Source organism: Anoplophora glabripennis, unplaced genomic scaffold (genome assembly GCF_000390285.2).
Source record: "Anoplophora glabripennis isolate ALB-LARVAE unplaced genomic scaffold, Agla_2.0 scaffold543, whole genome shotgun sequence".
NCBI lineage: Eukaryota > Metazoa > Arthropoda > Insecta > Coleoptera > Cerambycidae > Anoplophora > Anoplophora glabripennis.
The window spans coordinates 277,355-296,955 of NW_019416617.1; the positions used below are offsets into that span (position 1 = coordinate 277,355).

At 30.9% G+C, this 19,601-nt stretch overlaps 1 protein-coding gene across 1 annotated transcript; it reads right to left on the bottom strand.

Annotated features, from left to right (window-relative positions):
* Positions 1-411: 411 nt before the first annotated feature.
* LOC108914427 lies at positions 412-10,180 on the bottom strand. The gene is made up of 2 exons (XM_018720242.1): positions 9,915-10,180; positions 412-944 (listed from the first exon to the last, which is right to left on the bottom strand). Exons 1-2 carry the CDS (start codon positions 10,131-10,133, stop codon positions 732-734), a joined length of 432 nt encoding a protein of 143 aa, XP_018575758.1. The 5' UTR covers positions 10,134-10,180; the 3' UTR covers positions 412-731.
* Between the last annotated feature and the right edge of the window lie 9,421 nt (positions 10,181-19,601).

The window sequence follows — 19,601 nt, forward strand, 5'->3', positions numbered from 1 at the left end:
TTTTTAAGACACAGAAAGGTATACTTTCACCAAGTTTCGTCAAAATTAAATCATTTTTACGGAAATGAGAAATACAAAACGTAAAATCAGAAAAAAACTTGTTTTTCGCATTTTTATCTCTTAAAAGCATCTTAAAAAGTGACTTCTACAAAAAGTTGTAGATTTTTGTATGATCTACAACGTTTGTATTGGATACTTTTTTGTTTGACGTCAACTTTCTCCAGAAATCCCAATGATACAATTTTCACAACTTTTCAACCCCCCAAATAAACCCTCCGCCGTCCCTGCTCATGCATTTATTTTTTTTCCATATCCATATCCATATCCATAAAATATTTTTGGATGTTCCACCTCACCTGAATTTATGTCATCATTTTTCAAAACTTCAAGGGGACTAAAAAAAGTCATGGATATATCAAATCGTTTAATATCGTAAAACGACAAACTTAGAAGCAACTGGGGAGTGACTAGACTATTTTGGTAAGCATAAAACTATTTTCTATCAGTCCAGCTTTATAAGGAAGGACCCACAGTCACTTCAAGCCCAGAAATTTTGACAGACGACACATTTTGACAGTTAACGTCATCATCACCGAAAGAAACTCTTGGAATTCTCCACTTTTAACAAGACAAACCCTTGACTGTTGCCTTCTCTTGCCTGTAAAGTCCAACGGCGACGATTCCAAACATTCCTCTCTTGAAATCACAGTAACAGAACTCGCGGAAAAACGTCACTTAATGTTACTCTTGCCCGAGTTGTCCGTGCTCAGGCAACTGCACTGCGTATGATTCGTAACAGGTATTTGAAAATATTCTATCCTTTCGGTTACGCTGCTGAATGTCACATTCAATTCGTCCATACCAGAAGGCAAACATCTCTTGTCCTTCTCTACACAACATCCGCTGGAGGTACACCTGTAGAGGATTGTCCACTTGGGTAGGACCTGGGGAAAAAAATGCTAATAGTGGTTTTAAGACCATTGTCTAGATACCCATTCGCCGTCAGTTATAGACTTACATTGCTCTTTCTCAACCTTAGCTTTCTATCTTAGATCAATCTTGTTGTTCTCGGGCTAAGCTCTATGGGAACGGACCCGTTATTAAACGCCTATTCGCCCACCCTGATATAGATTTCGGCTCTTCGCTGTTGGCAAACCTTAGAACGAACAACAAGAGTTGACAGCGAGTATGCCCCACATAAACTAGCCCAAGAACAACAAATGTAGGTCAAAGAGTCTGTAACTCATGGCGACCAGGTACATAGACCACGGCATAACAATTCGGAAAACCATGGTAGCTTAAAAAAAAACATTTCTGTAGTGAGGGTAGAATAGGTTTTATACAGGGTGTTTTTAAATGAGGTAGCAAAAATGGTACCAGTAAATGTAGAGAGAAAATTAAGAGGATTGAAGTAAAAATACCTTATATGAAAGTGTGTATTCTTTCAATTGTCGGCACAAAATTTCATGAAAAATTAATGACTGCTAATAGCGAGAAAGAGTATTTATAATTTAAAATTTTGGTTGCCTTACATTTAAGTGTTTTCTTAATAAAAGGATAATTATTTGCTTTTTATTGTACTTGCAGTTACTAAAGTATTATTATTATTTTTTGTAAATATATTCCCTCATTATTTAAAAGATGTAACAAGCGTGGAACAATGAATTTTATTAATGTAATTATGAAAAAAAATTCAATATTCTACAAAGAACGCTATTGCTTGTAGCTTGCCGAGTTTCATTCGTGTCTAATTACTCAAATGTTGGAAAAAACCAATTCATAGAAATGCTGCTAATAATTGTGACTCATGGATCCCATGGATGTAATATAAATACTTGTAGAATATAAATGACAGTACCGATATGTGTCTTTCGAGGCACATATTTTTTATGTAATATTCATGAGAATCTAAAACCGCCAATATCTGAGAAAATCGACTTTCTATAGTATAGTGCACAACATACAGGGTGTCCCATTTGAATTTAAAACGTTTTGCCAGTTTTAAGTTTTCAAAATGTACGTAAAAAATCTTTCACTTGGTGTAGTTTTCTTCAGGTGATTTTGATAGTGGAAGGTAGTGCAACTTATGTTCTTTGCACTATAAAAAAATTTCACTCAAACTTCACTCAATTTTACTCAATAATGTATCAATTTCTGTCCACACCCAATTGAGTGAAATTTTCACTCTATTAGTGTGAGTACAACTATTGCATCAGAAATGAGTGAGTTTTACTCAATCCGAGATACTGCTAACAATCAATTGAGACTATTCTGAGTATATAAAACCAATTTAGAGTTGACTTTTTCTCTAATATGATTTAAATTTAACTATTATTGAGCCATTTTTTACTCAGACTTGGTTTTTAATTAACTAAATATTGAGTGCAAAAATAAATCATTGATAAATAATTAATTAGGATACCTATACAGTGTTGAAATTAATTAGACGATACACAGCGTGTTCTACAAATGATGAACTTGCAAATTAGGAGAGATATTGTAAAAATAATGTCTCAGATCTATTTTTTTTTTTTTGATAGTATATATTAACCCTTGAAGTTAAGAGATGAAAATCAATATTTTATAATAACTTTTTTGTAATTTATTAAAGTATAATTTATGGGTAAAAGCCATGTTATTTGAAATTAGGTCTACTAATGTGTACAATTTACTTAATAAATGCCTGCATATTATTAACGTTTGAAGTGGTTGCACCACTTTATATTTTCCTGAAATTTTAATTTAAATATGATTGTAATAAACTATTAAACAGTCATGGTGGTTTCAACACAGATTTGTTTTAGAGATAATAATTTAGGTTTCGATTGGTTCAATGATCGGATAAATAAATTGCCATAACCAGATAAACCGATACTTGTCGAACTCCAAAGCACACTATACGCCATACTACCATCCACCACACCACGGTCACGAGACCGTGGTGTGGTGGCTGTAAAATGCTGTAAAATTTCCGAAGTTTCTTTTTCGTAAATTATCTAAAAAAACGATCGCGTTTATCGAAAAAATGTAAGAGAGAAAAAGTGTTTGTTTTTAGTTGTTACATCCGAAAATGTAAATAAGATATGTATTTTCATACAGGGTGAAAAATTCTTTGAAGTAATATGTTGCATGTAGTCGAAAGCAACGCCTCTGGTGGATATATTTAAACAATATTACCTAATAGAAAGTATGTGTCCGCACTGGACAAATGTCTGTATAAAATATAAATTTACGCCACATCGTTCAAGATAAATTGAAGGAAATATTGGTTGGCTCTGCAACATTCAAGACCCTGTAATGCCTCAGGAGTGCAACTTTTGTCTAAGGTATATTTAGTTCATTCGCCTTATTTTTTCATCTAGATGCACTGGTAGCGTTTGTGCTACTCTATTCAAAACCACTCTGTATATTCAAAATCTTTATATCCAGTATTTGAGAGGAAGTATATTTAGAAAAATTTTGTAACTTTGCAAATTCTTAAATCGAATCCGTTCAAGTTTGACACCCTGTTACGTATGTTATAAAATCGACAGTGATTGTTTCCGTCGATATAAATGATCTATTTTTATTTCAACTCTGTTTAAACCGATGCTTTTAAGTAAACAATATTACGATAATACGATAACTATTAATTATTTCTACAAATTACTTACAGTCTCGCCGCTTTTCGATACAAGGTGCCAGATATCTCATGTTTATTAGCATGTTTATAAAAGTGGTATGTTCTCAGAATGGATGAGATTTTCTCTTCTGGGAAAATGATAGTTATATAGAAACCATTTACGCAATTTTGAATAAAAAGTTATATAATGTATGACACAAGCCATTATTCCACTGAAATTTCGACGCCGCGCCGCCACGTCTACAGCTATTCGACAAAATATTGCACAAGGGTTAAACAACAACAAGAATTGTTTTTAAAACACAAAATATTTTGTCTTTCGGTGTTAATAAAACGATCTCTTTTCTTGTGTCAAGATGGGCCAACATTATGCATTATTTAAATATCGAGTTTCATTGTTATATGAAGTCATTTGTCTAAGGTTACAGGCCTTTTAATTATCGTCACTCTGTCGTAATTTAATTTCCAGTGAAACACAAAATATGCTAATATATGTATGATAATGCTGATAATACTAGTTATGAAGGAAACGATAAGTTTACAACTAAAAGGAAGTTAAGTCAATCATATGAAATAAGGTGAAAGATTGCATAAAAATTATTCATAAATATAATAATATTGCTAAACACGCAGCAACAAAACTTCCTATTTGGTAGTATAGTGTTTTTAAACTATGTTTCTAAGAAGTTTTATAAAATTAGTCCCTAACAACGTCTCGCTAAAAAAATATAGTCCAACCAAAGTACACTTGGAGAAAAACAAATTGTTACCTGGACTTTAATAAGTGGAAATTGTAAAAGGGTTTATAATAAACCTAAAAAAAATGCGTGGCAGGGGTGGGTGAGGGTTGATTTGGGGGGTTGAAAAGTTGTGAAAAATTGTATCATTAGGATTTCTGGCGAAATTTGACGTCAAACAAAAAAGTATCCAATACAAAAGTTGTAGCTACAACTTTTGTAGAGGTCACTTTGTAAGATAACCTCAAAATTTCCGAGAAAAATGCGAAAAACTGTTTTTTTTTTTGATATTGGTTTTTTATTTCTCTTTTCCACAAAAATAATTTAATTTTGACGAAACTTGGTGAAAGTATACCTTTCTGTGTCTTAAATAACTGCAATTTTTTTTAGATTAAAAATTCAAGAAGTTCCCGAGATATTCATTTTTTCCCGTCTGAAAAACTTTTTCTTCAAAGAAAAATTCTATTTAGAAAAATCATCGTACCGAGTTCTGCCGGTGATCATTTTTTTCGTTTTGACATAAACTTTTTGGTGAAATAAAAAAATCTGTAATCACAGTTCAAAAATATGCTCAAAAATGAAAAAATAAAAATAAAAAATTACTTGAAACATTGAATTTTTCAGTAATTGTTGATAATAATTTGTTTAAATTAAAAAAAAATTCAAAAACTGATTACACCATTAAATTCTACGGAAAGAAATACAAAAAAACTGTGTCTCTGTTTGACCCGCTACTTTATTTTTGTACAGTATTGCTATAAATAATGGCGTCAACATTTTTGCAATCCTACGTTTCGTCTTCGAGGGGCCATCATCAGGTTATTTTTTTAAATACGTCGCTGCTATTTCTATGACAAAATCTAGTAATTTTTAATTCTGAATTAGATGATATTACTATTATAATCGCTTAAAAAGGCTTTTAGCTATCATTTAAAATTTTTCCTGAGTACGGCTCTGAACGCTTTCAAAATATCTATTGGAGGAAGTCATAACAGTATAAAAGTCAATATAGCACAAAATATCCAACAATTTTTTTTAATCAATAATTTAAAAAATTGTACCTAATAAGAAAATAATACGAATTTATGAAATGTTTTATTATTTCTAATTAGTATTGCTAATAGTAGTAAAAAAAATTATTGGATATTTTGTGCTCGACTTTAATACTGTTATGACTTCATCCAATAGATATTTTGAATTTTGAATTATAAATTTACGTTTATTCATGATTCGTAATATTGAAACAAATAATCTTGATGTCGAATTTGTGGTTGTTTTGGTCTAATTGTTTATGTTTATCTCGTTATTTACATTTTCTGACGTGACTATTTAACTATTTCGCTTACCGACAGTGATAAAATAATTATGTCAGACACAGGTTTCGTAGTAAGCTGATTCAAACAAATTATTTTTATTTTTTCGCAAATGATATCTAACTCACAAATAAGATTCCTAACTATGATATTGCGGGAAACAACTACTCTTCCATAGGTTACTTGCCTCAACTAGCATTGAATTATAATAATATACGGGGTGTTCCGTAAATAATGGTACATGAAGCAACAGCGAATTTTACACAATAAAAAATTACCATTTAACCAAACTTACCTTAGTTTAAAAGTTGATACTTAAAAATATACAGTATGTGAAAGTGAAAATTTTGTTTTCATTATTTTTATATAACCTGTCTGTGGAGACAGACACACCTCTTTGTAGTAGCGGTTTTTAGGGGATCAGTCTCTTTCAAGGGTGATAATAAGACAGCAAGAATACATGATGTTTCTCTGAATAAATTTAACATTTTCAGTTTACCAGGAATGTGTTTTTCTATTAATTAAAAGTCATATAATTTTTAGCTTTTATTTTGGATAATTATTTACTAGGTATCGAAAAATTTGAGTACGATTTTTCTTAAATACCTCTCGAATTAATGTAAATCATTATTGAAATCGCTTTTCTGCAGTGGCTATACCGAGTATCACGAAAAACTAAGCCAATAACATATTCTTGTGATTATTAAAACAGTTTTGTTAACCCAGAATCGCATTTCTATTATACTGTCCACGTTAGGTATTTCCCAGTAGCTTATCTACTCTGGGGTCGTCAGGGTTAACCTTAATAGTATACAGATTACTTAATTGTGAGGATGCTTTTGATCAATAGTTGTGTTTTTAAAAGAAACTTAGAATGTTCAACAGTACAGAAAAAAATTATTGAAATGAAGTGCCCAATCCATTCTCCTTCTTTGGTTGACGAATTACGGGCAAAATTTACCGATTTTTTTTTGTTTAATAATTTCTAAACCAGCTGAAATATCAATACCACATTTGGTCCATGTTTTTGGCTATTGATGATGCATATTTATAGAGGATGACAAAAAAATTAATTGCATGGGACCCACTTTTTCAAAAAAATGTCGAATTCGTTTTGTGCCTTGAAAATTGTAAGTTTGCACACCCTGAAGCATGAAAAAGCTAAGGCAACTGAACAAATTGTTGCCCTTGAAAAATTTTGCTGGAAACCACGGTTTTTTGGGCAAAATTGAAAAATGTTCTATTATGTAACAGTACCAAATACAGTTAACACGTCAAAGAAGGCCATGATATTTGTTGTACATTAATTAATTAGTACATATTTATTCCACAGAAAATATTGAAATTTGTTTAAAAAAAACTTTAAAAGTTTTAATTTTAGTTCTAGAGAACTTTGTTTTTGTCGTTGTTTACTCATCAACAAATATTTTGTTTGTTTTTGTTGCTTTAAATAAAATATTACGTTTAACTTTTATTATTGTGAAATTTGAAGACCTCCCTATTCCGAACAAATTTTGTAAAAATATGTTGTGTTCCAGTAAGGCAAGGTATATCTGAAAAATATTTGAATAAGATTAAGTTTGTCTGTTTTTATTTTAAGTTTCAATCAAATTTTCCATCTTTTCTCTATTCTACCTGTTTATTTTTATTTATTAAACCTTCAATACTAGTAAATTGTTTCCTTCAATTATTGATTGTCTCATTAAACCAACTTTTATCAAAGTAAATCTCTTCCGAGATATATGTATAATGTAATACCTTGTTAACTATTCTTTTTTATATTAGTCCAGGAAAGTTAGACCTACAAAGACGGAATAAGCGAAATTTTTTACTCTGGGATTTTTATAGAAAAATGTACGTTTTGAGGTTAGAAAACATATGTCTCACACCCAGCCATCAGGAACATACGGCATTTTGAGATATACATAGATATACATATATATAATTTTTCGCGTTTTTTGACCAAAAACTGCCAATATTTCAATGAGGATCCGTTTCTTCGAAAAAAGTCAAATAAAAGTTGTTCAAAATTAAATTTTCTACAAAATTGCTTCTATGAATAATTTCGATTTTCCCAATAGTTTTCCCATATATTTTTTATGATTATGTGATATATTATGATGTATGTTATATGATTTGTTATTATGATTATGTGAAAATTAATGTTTTGGATCCAAAATAATGGTCAATTCAATTTTAAATAAAAAATAAGTGTATTAAAGAAAAGAAAATTGCGGAAAATTCTTGGAAAATCTTATATACCTAGTTTACTGAGATTTAAATATTTATGAGCATGAAATGTATTATTTCATAGGTTTTCGAGGGTGTAGGTATATAACGAAATTAATTATGCGTTTTTAATATTTTTCAAAAACATCTCTTTTCTCTTAAATTTTTTTTGCGACAGCTATGAAGTAGTTTCACTTTTACATAAGAAACGTAGATATGAAAGTCCATAAAAAACTGTTAAAAATAATAAATATACAGGGTGTCCCATAATAACGTGTACCACGGAAGACCACAGATTCGTGGACTCAGAATATGCAGATTTAGGCTAATTCACCTATATCCGAAATCGCTTCGCTTAGCCGTGAGATGACCTCAAAGTTCGTGATTTTTTTTTTTAAATTTTGTAGATAACTGGAATATGTAGTAATCGATTTTGATTATTTTTGAAGTGTGGACTTTTGTTTTCAATCTACAAATTTTGATGTTATACAGAGTGTTTTTTAAAACTCACAACTCCTACAATATTGATGTATGGTGATAATAACCGTTCATAACTTTTCCCTCTTTGGGCCAATAATGACAACTATTTTTTGTTTGATAGGTGATACTTTTTGGGCCTCTTATAGAATTTTGATTAAATAAGCGGTTTGGGTACAAAAAATATTTTTTAAATGTCTGTTATCTTGCGACCCATATTACAATACTTAATAAAGTGCTAGTAGTCACTGGATTTGTAAGTTGACTGTAATTTCAGTTTGATCTTTAAGTCATTGTACAACCTGCCAATTCCTAATGAGTGTTTACTACGATAAGATATACCACATGTTATCACACGTTTACCATATTCATACATACGACGAATTACGAGTTGTTTACAACGTTGCTAATTTTATTGAAATAATTCGTAAAAACAATCAAATAGAATACAAAATATGGAGATAAAAGGAATAAAGTTTATGTTATTAATTTTAGTACAACTTATTATAAAAACTATTCAAAATGACCACCATTGTTTCTACAACAAAGGTTCATTCGGCGAAGAAAGTTAAGTGACACCCTTTGCAGGGCTATTTTTTAAACATTTATCGTATTTTGGATATGCCCCCACAATTCTTCTTCAGTGTTAGATGTGGAAGCATGCACTGTTGTTTTCAGAGTGCCCCAAAAATAATAGTCGCAAAGTGTTAAGTCTGGTGAACGTACAGGCGCCAGTTAACAGAAACATTATCCCTCTACCGATCCACCGACGAGGGAATCTTTGGTTCAGATATTGCCGGACATTGACAGTGAAATGTGGTGGAGCGCCATCATGCATAAACCACATGTTAGCTCTGAGTAATAACGGCACATCTTTCAATAACTCGGGTTTTGCAAAAATTCTAGATAAATTTCCCCTTTCATTCTATTGGGTAGAATATCAGAGCCAATAATAATGCTATCAATGTGGATTTTCTTGAGCATACACATGTTCATTGGGAAAATTTATTATTCCGCTTCTAGTAAAACAGAATTGGCAGGTACAATGATCAAACTGAAATTACAGACAACCTACAAAATCAGAGCCTACTTGCCCGAAAGAGGAAAAATTTATGAACGGATATTTTAACCATACATCAATTTTGTAGGAGTTGCAAGTTTTAAAAAACGCTCTGCATAAAACCAAAATTTGTAGATTGAAAGCAAAAGTCCACACCCCAAAGATAATCAAAATCGAATAATACCTACGTATTCGAGTTATTTACAAAATTCAAAAAGTTTTCACAAACTTTGAGGCCATCTAGCGGCCAAACGTAGCGATTTCGGATATAAGTGAATTAGCCTAAATCTACCTATTTTGAGTCCACGCATATGAGGTCTTCCGTTGTACACGTTATTCTGAGACACCATGTATAAAAAAATCGCGGAGTAAAAACGTCCGCTCATTTTTTCCTTATTTTTCTGGACTATAAAGACCAACTCGACACGTTCCTTATCACTTCACGCTACCAGTTTTTTTGGACACCAAATTCTTACATTGTCTATCTCGTAGATCCCCTGGTAACTGTTGTTCCATTCGGTGGCGCTCACCAGGTCCTCCAGGTAGAACACCCTGGGCTGCGGCACCTTGCAGGGGAAATTCGCCCTCGCCACCATACTGCTATGCTTCTTGAACTCCTCACTCAAATCTAGACACTGAACGAAAAGCGCACTCACTCCCAACAAGGCCACGCACACCGGGGTGTAAAAGGACATATTTCTCTAAGGATTCCGGACGTTTGGTGTGTCCACCATATTGTTGCACTGGCTGCCGCTTATTCTCGGGATATGTGATCCTCAATTACTAGATATCTGCCGGTTATCGGGAGGTCAGGTCGGCCGGATTTATCCAATACACTTGAAGACGCCGGCCCGCTGGTTAGAGGCGGCCGATCGGAAAGGTAAGGGTTGGCGTACAAGCGCGTTCGCGCGTTGAACGCGTATGATACGCTCAGAAATTCGAGTTCTATCTGAATTTGGTAAAAATGCAGGAAAGTAATTGTTTTCTTGTGGCTGTTTTCAAAGAAGCTCAAGAAGCAATTTTCCATTTATTGCCAGCGAAATCCAGGGAACATTAGGAAAAAATGATCGCCGAATTTAACGAATGGAGGAAAAACGGAGAGTAATGACAATAAATGAAGAATGAATGAGTAATGACATGCAATTTCATCTATGTAGTCGTAATATTCGATGTTGAAGGCTACTATAAAGGTTTACAAAAATATAGATATTGTAAAATATTGAAGAGTGAATCGAGAGGATACAAAGCAAAAATACAGTACAGTACTGGAAAGAGGACATATTGAAGAATTTTTGAGTGGGGCTTTGGATAAAGAATATTTAATGGGTAATATCTCTTTACCTTTTACATGTTGCTAGGTATATAGTGAACTTTGAATTATTTTAGGTTGCACTAATAATAGCCCAGTTACTGTAGCTGAAAATATAGTAATATCTCCGAATTTTTTATAACTGCATCGATTTTTCTCAAAATTTAGAATTAGGCTCATCTTACCCCCCACTTCAAAACTTATATATGCGCTAGGTGTGCTTTTTGTTCTTAAGGGGTGAAAACTACCCCTTATTGGAAAAAAAGAAAAAATGCAAATGTAAGCAATTTATGTAATCAAATCTTTTTTTATTTATGCAGTATGAGTAATTTCATGAGCTATCTAACATGAAACTTAATGTATCCCAAATTTTCAATCCGGAAAAACCTTTAAAAACCACCCCTTTGGATGAAAATAATATAATTTTTTTTTTTCAACTTAAAACGTTTTAATCATGCATTTTTATCAAATTAAAATTGATTTCTTGGTTAAAAAATCTTTTTTATCGATTTCAACTTTTCAACCTTTGAAAAATACCCCTTCTTTCGAAAATATAATAAAAAAATATTATTGAAAGAGTAAACATTTTAAATGTGCATTCGTATTAAATAAACATTTATTCACTTCCTATAAAATAATTTTGAATTGATTACAACTTTTCAACTCTTAAAAATTACCCCTTATATATTTCTATATTTATATATATTTTCTTAAAATTATCACCTATACATGTGTTTATTTTTTTGCCGGTAACTTTCTTATTTTTTAAGATTTTTAATCACACAAAGGCTCATTTTCCAGGGAATTGTAAGGGCTACGTGAACTGTTGAGTTGATCTTTTTTAAGCCCTTCATTTTCAAGTTTGAAGGGTTTAAAGGGCTCGAAAAGGGTGGTTCTCTCATTCATATGATAACTTAAAATGGTGATATCTGGATTAATATTAATTTTAGAGGAATAATAAAAAAAGCAAAATCTTCAGCAAAAATAAAGCTAAATTTTTTTACTCTTGTATTTTTACATACGTACACCCTTTGATTTTTAAGTTACAGCGTAAAAATCGATTTTTTTCGAAAATTTGAAAAATTAACATTTACAAAAATTAAGTTTTTTCGAAATCATGCTTTGTAAGTGAGTCTAAGACCCAGAACATATTCTTAGAACATAAATGAAGAAATCTGTAAATGGATTTAATTTTAGTTCTGTCGCCAAAGGCACTGATTTGTTTATTAATTTTTTCTTAAAAAAATGAGACTATCATGTTATTTCGATCATATTTCCGTTAATTTTGATTCTAAAGACTTTTGAAGTAAAATTAAATCGATTTTCGCATTTCTCGTCAAAAATATTGTTCGTATTTCCAAAGCTGCATATTTTCTAAAATAATGAATCGATTTTCAAAAAGTAAGAATCGATGTATAGAGAATTAAAAGCCCTTTCTAATGACCCCCCACTTGACCCCATTCCCATTTAAAAAAATTTAGGGGATAGCACCCCCACTTAGGAGGTTGAAGATTTTGCTATGCTTTTTGAGCCAAAAGTTGTCACCCTCAGAAACAAATTTGACCTGTTTTTGGATTTTGCCGAAAAGTTCTTTACTACCCTGTAATGCCTTGCGGTACATTTTCGATGGGCTACCCTGTATTTATAGATTCATGTTTAATGTTATATTTTATTCAAATCTACCAAGCTTGAATCGATGAACCGACTTGTTCGAACATTAAATCTTATATCACTCTGTAACCCTGAAGAAGCATTAGGTTTTAAAAACATCCCGTGCAACATTAATATTGTGATAAGATATATGTGATAGCTGCAAGTCTGGTATACCTTTCTAAACCTAAAAATACAGATTGTAAGGCTGGGATAACCTTTCAGATAAAACAATCAAATAATTGCTTAAAAAGATTGTCAAATTATTTAATTGTTTTACACGTTAATTTTAGTAGCCACTTGTTTTATGATCAACCACTTATCTTAATTTAAAAAATGCAGCTAGTCTAACAGTGTGCCAGATAATGTTATCTAGTAATCAACCGTATTAATACATTTTGTCGTAAACATTATTTTTTATCTTCCGTTTGCTTATTGTTTTAATCTCAAAAAGATACTTTATATTATTACGTTCTATTTAATTCTTTTATAAGGCTTGTTTTCGCAAATACTTTTCTGGGATTCACTCCACTCTACCTAAACAAACCGTAAACACGATGATATTCGTTTGAATAATTCTGAGACCACCGAATCGATGCTCCCAGCATACCATACAGGGTCTCTTTTAAAATAGGCAGCGCAAGATGATCTTTTAGATCACATCTTCAAAAACGTGTCGTATTAAAATTTGGTATAACCAAGTTTTTGGATGGTGTTAAATTAGTGCAGTGGCGGCTCGTAACATTAAGTTAAAAGTCTTACTTTGTCTTGTTTGTAAGGAAGTTGTTTTTTATTTACTTTAAATTAATACCCGCCTTGTCCTTATCCTTAAAGCTTTTGTACCATCCCTCACACTGACATCAGACACTACCCGCGTATTATGCAGCGCGTACATTAACCGCGAACTCAAAACTACAAGCATAGATAAGAACAAGTAACTACAAGTACAAGCCGCTTTAAGCCGGCCTCAGTTCCCCAGTAAATCACGTTATTTTAACCGCCTCACGTGGAGGGGGAATTGTAGCATATTGTAAGCAATTTCAAGCAAAGAAATTCTGGCCTCATTATGGTGGGGACTAGTGGGGGAGTAACACTATTCAATGCCGTGCCGATAGAAAGGAGAGCGGAGAGGTATTCAATATTTAAACAATTATTTTATGTTATTTTGATTTTTGATAAATGCAATAGGTAATTGGAAATTAGTTTTCCTAACTGTTTATTTAGGTTAATAGTAGAACAGTAGGTATTAAAATATACGGTGTGAGACCCCAATTTTACAGTGAGGCCCGGGCTCAGTTGCTTCATACGACGAGCCGCCACTGTGTTAAATGGCGTCCTGTGTTTGTGTATTTCTTTCAGGCGTCGCTAACTATGATATAATTAATCAGCAGTGCAAATACGTATATCGGATGTTCCAAAATTCACACAAGATTTGAATTTTGCGCCATTTGTGCTGTGATGTGTTGCCAACCAAATAAAAAAGACATTGTGACAGATGACAGTTCAGGGTTTCATAGTTTAGCAATATTTTAAAAATAATGAAGGTTTGGCAGCAACAGTTCCCAATTTTCGTCCAAAATGTGGTCGGAATCGTCATTTAACTTCATCAACTGTAATAGAAATTAATTGAAAAATTCAGACACTGGATCAATTAAAGATCCTAAACACTCTTACTTTTTTTTAAATCCGTGAAAAATTGTCAGTTTTTAAATGGCAATAATGCCATTCCGATTAAATTTCAACGATAAGAAAAAGATCTACATTTTTCAACACAAAAAAAGAAGTCAAAGTTTCGGTAGATTTTTCGCATATTTCTAATTATTTTGTAATACGTGCACAATTTGCACAGGAAAGTACAACTTTAAAAGAAAATTTTAGGCGCAAGATGGGTCATGCATGTGATTTATTGAAACTTGAAAAAAAATGTATTTTTTCGAAAAACTCAAATTTTGCAAAAACTATAAAATATTTTGCAATTTTACAAAAATGCGCTTATTCTATTTGCCAAGGACTACATATTCTGAAAGTTTTATAAAAAAATCTTTTTTTTAAAGACAGAATATTTTAAAAATGCGATTTTTAGCCGTTTTTTTTGCAATAACTAATACATTTGTTTATCAATCGCACTGGGCTCAAAATTTTTGTTATAAAAAGTTTAGTTTTTTTAATGGAACTTTGCGACCTTTTTAACGGAATAACGGAAAGCAAATCTGCAAAGGTACTCGGTGTGATTCTTGATGATTCCCTTACGTGGAATGCCCAAATTGACAAACTGAGAAGTACTAAACTATCTAGTACCTTGTTTGTAATTCGAAGATTGGAGCACTTTTTGAGTGACGAATGTCTGATGATGTGTTATTATTCACTTTTTCACTCTCATTTGACTTATGCTATAATCCTTTGAGGAAACAGCACAACGTACGTTAAAATATTTAAGTTGCAAAAGAAAGCTGTACGGTTAATGACTAATTCTAGCTATACTGAACACTGTCGACCGCTTTTTAAAAAACTTAAAATTCTACCGTTACCATGTCTTTACATATGTGTCACTCTCCTAGAAATTCATTCTCAGAAACAACTCTCAATGTCTTAGTTATGGGACGAGATCAGCGGACAATTTTATGATTCCACGTTATAGACTAATTAAATCAAAGAAAAATTCTTTAGATATCCATTTATATAATATTGTGCCAACTAGTTTAAAGTCCTTGAATACTCATGATTTTAAACAGAAAATAAAATCATTTCTTGTTACGCATTGTTTCTACTCAGTTAATGAGTTTTTAAAATTTTCTGATATGCATACATTATGGCAATGGTCTTATCGCTTCTTCTTAGACTAAGCTGTTTATGGGGCGTTCCACGCCAAATCAGACGGTTCGAAAAATTTTAATTTTCGATTTCCTTAATTTTTTTATATTTTTTAGTACCCCTCAAAAAAGCCTTTCTGGTAAATTTTCTGATTTTTTTGATTACTTGTTCAAAAGATATAAAATTTTCAAAAAAACGCTCTTTTTTGGTTTTTAATCATAACTTTCTTAATAATGGTCCAAATTAAAGCTTTTTTTTATAAAAATATTTGTTTTTAGATGGCCTTTACAGATAAAAATACAAAAGTAATATTCAAAGTGTTTTTGATTAAGATTTTTAAGTTTAAAATTTTAAATCGTGTTTTTGAAAGTGAGTGTATCTTTCGATTTTTGTGAAAATTTTCTATTTCAAACTACTGTTCTTTTAACAACTTTTAGGACCGGTCCGGTCGTGGGCCCTCCATAATTACTATTTTTTTTTTGATTTTTGAAATTTAAAACAAAATTTTTCTCTATAAATCATTATAAGTACCGATTTTTGTATACCCTTTTTTACTTATTTTAAATTAATATTAATACTTTTTAATTATTAATAGGTGTTTAAAATCAATAAGTAAACGTTGTCTATTTATAAACAATGATAACAAACGTTTTTATTTATTTTCGTGTTCTTTTAAAAATTGTTTTATCAATGCTATTTTTTGTTGCAAAGTATTTTTTTTATTTAAATAATAGTATCTTTATGAATTTCTATTCTATTTAAAAAGAGTCGCACATCTTATGATTATTATTGATGTCAAATTTTCACCTGAGAAACACTATTTAGATGCAAAAGAAAAATTAAATTTGCGATACAATATAGGGACCCAAAAATTTCATTCAATCATTCTAAGGAGCAATGGAAATATATTAGGTAAGGAGTATTCTAGTTTACAAAATAATATTTTGTTCCTTGGAATGATTGAATGAAATTTTGGGTTTGTTTGGGTTTGGCTGTATTGTAACGCAAATCTAATATTTTTTGCATCTAAATAGTGTTTCTCAGCTGAAAATTTGACAGCAATATTCATAAGATGTGCGACTCTTTTTAAATTGGATAGAAATTCATAAAGATACTATTATTTAAATAAAAAAAATACTTTGCAACAAAAAATAGCATTGATAAAATAATTTTTAAAAGAACACGAAAATAAATAAACACGTTTGTTATAATTGTTTATAAATAGACAACGTTTAATTATTGATTTTAAACACCTATTAATAATTAAAAAGTATTCAAATTAATTTAAAATAAGTAAAAAGAAAGTAGACAGTGACAAAAATCAGTACTTATGATTTATAGATATATTTTTTTTAATTTTCAAAAATCAAAAAAAAATAGTAATTATGGAGGGCCCATGACCGGACCGGTCCTAAAAGTTGTTAAAAGAATAGTAGTTTGAAATAAAATATTTTCACAAAAATCGAAAGATACACTCACTTTCAAAAATACGATTTAAAATTTCAAACTCAAAAATCTTAATCAAAAACACTTTGAATATTTTTTTTGTATTTTTATCTCTAAAGGCCATCTAAAAACAAAGATTTTTATAAAAAAAAGCTTTAATTTGGACCATTATTAAGAAAGTTATGACCAAAAAACCAAAAAAGAGCGTTTTTTTTGAAAATTTTATAACTTTTGAACAAGTAATCAAAAAAATCTGAAAATTTACCAGAAAGGATTTTTTGAGGAGTACTAAAAAATATAAAAAAAATTAAGGAAATCGAAAATTTAAATTTTTCGAACCGTCCGATTTGGCGTGGAATGCCCCTTATATAATCTCTTTTCTCTCGTTTTGTGTTCTATTGCTGGTAATATTTATTGTGATATGTCTTTTATTAATTTATTTTTTGTGTGTATATCTATACATTTTTTGTTTTTGTATATGACTTACCATAAAGATTGTATGTAATTTAACATGGTCAATAAACACTAAACTAAACTAAACTTTTGCGAATTGTACAGAGTTTTGGCAAAAAAACGATGTATTTTCGATAATTTGGCTGGCCTATTATGATTCAATAGGAAATTTACAATTTTTAATTAAAAACCTGCGTTTTTTTGCATGAATTTTGTGACAACTCTTTACATATATACAAATAAAGACGCTTTTCTGTATACCTACTGTGTAGTTCCAAATTTAGTTGCGTAGTAAAATCTACAGAATTGACAATTGATACACGTACTTATAGCGGAAGTGTCTCATTCATTATTATCATAAGAAATACAAATGTGATTAGAGTAGTTACCTGATAGATATCTATTCTTCGAAATAAAATCACTATAAGTCACGACGATTACTTACATAAAATAAACTAATTACAAGCACTTCCTGTAGTATATAATTCATTATGAAAACAATGTCACTAAAAAGCAAGTAGTTATTTTACAAATATAGATATAGCAGGAAATCGGCAATAAATCATGACGAATATGAGTAAAGAATTTTGATACCGTATAGACGAGAATTTGCTTTTTTTATTGCATTATTTGTAACTGATTTAAGTCACTTCATACTTATTTTACTTTAAATGAACATTTTCCAAATAGGTGGATTGAAGTGAATTGAATTAATTTACTCCCGTTCTTCTTCTTCCTTTGCTTCACATTTTTTTGTAATTTTTATTGTTCTTGGCCACTTGAATTCTACATACCTGTCGTTGTTGGTTTTTAGATTTCCTATTGTTGAATTACCTCTAAAGATTCCAAGGTGGTAGAATTTTGCCCAGATCTTTTAGTGGCACCCTGTATATACACCGTGCCACCTAGTGCGCGTAAGTCCAATATCTAGGTTAATAAAAGATATAAGTTTATATAAGATTTTTTTTCTACAGAGTTGCCTACTTTCTCGAGCTTCAAACTTTAATTAAATAATTTCAACTTTATGAGGCGAATGTGTTGTTATACATCAAATCTAGATATCACACGTTGTAATACCCTTAACATAAATCTATAAAAAATCTATATTGCGCCATCATTATGCCTGACATAAAAATGGCGTGACATGCACAATTATTATTCACCGGATTCGCCGCATTACATTCAAGCCACACGCAGTTTAGACTTGCCTAGGTATGTGAACCCTAATAGCTGCCAATATACTTTGACAACCATTAGAATTGCATCAGGAAAAATACTCTTGTTTTTGTTAGATGGATTAAAAGCTCGTAACGTGTAAAAGTGACACTCAACTCCCCAAAATCTACCTTAAATAAACGAAGAGTAAAATCTTTTATTTTTTTCGAAAACATCTAAAATTTATTGAAATTAACTTAAGTTACGCCACGTGTGATTCACATGTGTCTAATGCTGCCGATGCAAATTGATTTGAGATTATGTAATAATTTTAAATATTACAAAATAATGCATTAGTTTTGGAGAAAATTGTTTTTGGGCATATAATCGCAATGCCTGTCTCATAAATCAATGATCCTTTGACATACAAGAGTTTGGGGTAGTTGGGATAGTATTTGAATCATTTTTTTTTTTTCGATATTTGACATTTTTTAATGATAAATAGTATCGATTCTTGAAAAAAAAAAAACATTTTCAAGTTAAAAAACCTCTATGGGTTTCACTAAATTCATGTGAATAACATATTTTTGCATTATTTGTAGCCTTATCATTGTAAAATTTGAGAATATTAACGATTTTAAGTAATTTTTTTCAGATTGGAAAATTCTGGCGATTTGTTGGGGCAGTTTTGACAACGGATTCGAATTAATTCAGCGGCTCAATATTCTAGTCATTTCAAAATACATATATTCTAGTAATTTGCACAAGACTTCTTTTTATGGAGCTGTATTATCAAACCAAAAAAAACATAAAATCACTTTTAAACTAATTTTTTAATGCATTTACAAATTTAAATGCCTTTTGTTGAAAACGGTTGGCTTTAGAAATGTTAGCTATATATACCTTTTTTAAGCAGAAAAGTTGGGGGAAAAGATTTTTCCAGCCCAAAGTGAAATACACCGTGGCACAAAAAAGTTTTGGCAGTTTAAATGCGTTCTAATGGTCGCTTGTGGCACCCTCTAGACCAGAGGTTGGCAAGTAATTTTAGGTGGAGTCCGAATACATTTGAAAATTTTTAACGAGATCCAGAAAAAAAACTCATTCCTTGGGTACTAATTTTTTGTTTTAATTTGCACTCACAAAATAATATGATAGATAGGCATATTTGTATTCAAAAATCAATTGTTATCTATAGAAAAATATGTTTAAAATAATTTAAGTAATTATACTTTCCAAAAATTTTTGGCGGTCCAGTATTTTACCTTTCGCGGTCCGCCAGTTGCCGACCGCTGCTCTAGACGATCCAACGAAATCGACGATAAATTCGAATTTCTCATCC